Source organism: Exserohilum turcica, assembly GCF_000359705.1.
Source record: "Exserohilum turcica Et28A unplaced genomic scaffold SETTUscaffold_17, whole genome shotgun sequence".
NCBI lineage: Eukaryota > Fungi > Ascomycota > Dothideomycetes > Pleosporales > Pleosporaceae > Exserohilum > Exserohilum turcicum.
This window is the reverse complement of record NW_007359992.1, coordinates 428261-429207: the sequence shown is the minus strand read 5'-3', so window position 1 is coordinate 429207 and position 947 is coordinate 428261. Positions and strand designations below refer to the sequence as shown.

General features: G+C 47.6%; 1 protein-coding gene across 1 annotated transcript; it reads left to right on the top strand.

Moving 5' to 3' along the window:
* Positions 1–529: 529 nt before the first annotated feature.
* SETTUDRAFT_39090 (uncharacterized protein) lies at positions 530–935 on the top strand (the record flags this gene model as incomplete). The annotated part of the gene is made up of 3 exons (XM_008026188.1): positions 530–726; positions 766–850; positions 876–935. 3 exons carry the CDS (start codon positions 530–532, stop codon positions 933–935), a joined length of 342 nt encoding a protein of 113 aa, XP_008024379.1.
* Positions 936–947: the final 12 nt, after the last annotated feature.

The window sequence follows — 947 nt, the reverse complement described above, 5'->3', positions numbered from 1 at the left end:
AAAAACGCCACTTATACAACCCCCCCCCCCACCCCCAGCCAGCTCACTCCTTCGCCGTGGCAGCAGTGCAAAAGAATAGAAAGGGCCAATCAAAAGGACTGGGTGTGCGAATGTGTGAATGTGGGATTGTAGGACTCTAGGATTCTGGCCTTTGGGTATTTTTAGAGTCAGTCAGTCAGTCAGTCAGTCAGTCAGTCAGTCAGCCCTACGTACGAGGCTGAGTGCTGTGGCGTAAGTACAGTGTAGGTAGGATAAGGAGGGAGAGAGATGAGAGGACAGGATACGTGCGTATTGCGAAATTGCTGATTGCGCATAACTACTTATTTTGGAGGTTTTTTTTGGTGTTGGTGTTGTTGTTTTGGGGGGTGTGATGGGGGTGCAGAGTCAGTCAGCCTGAGGAAGAGAATATAAGTAGATGAAGGAGTGGAAGAAGACAAAAGGGGGAAAAAAAAGGGGGAAAAAGGAAAGAAGAAAGCAAGGGAGACAGTAGCAGTACCAGTACCAGTACTAGTGTCAATGTCAATGCCCAATGCCCAAAGACCGTAATAACGCATCAAACCCGACTTTAGGTTTAAACCAGAGTTTGTGCAATCAGGTGTACTGTACTTTACTTACTTGGAAAACACCAAAAGTTTTCAATGTAAATAGTAAGTATGCCGCTCGTCTACTCGGCGCACCGCTGCACAACGCAACGCAGGACAAGCGCGAAATCTCTCTCTCCGCGCGGTACGTACCGAGCAACGGCGCGTTGGAAAACGTACATAGTTTGTGCGCTTGCAATATCAGAATCATGGTCGTGCAGCTGGCTCGTGGCAAGGAGCATGTTTTGGTTGGTGGTAAGCTGAGGCTGGTATGTAAGTAAGCTCGCAAGATAGATATACTTAAGTACGTACACCCACATGCACACTCACACCTACGCCTACACCTACGTCTAAGCATATTATTAA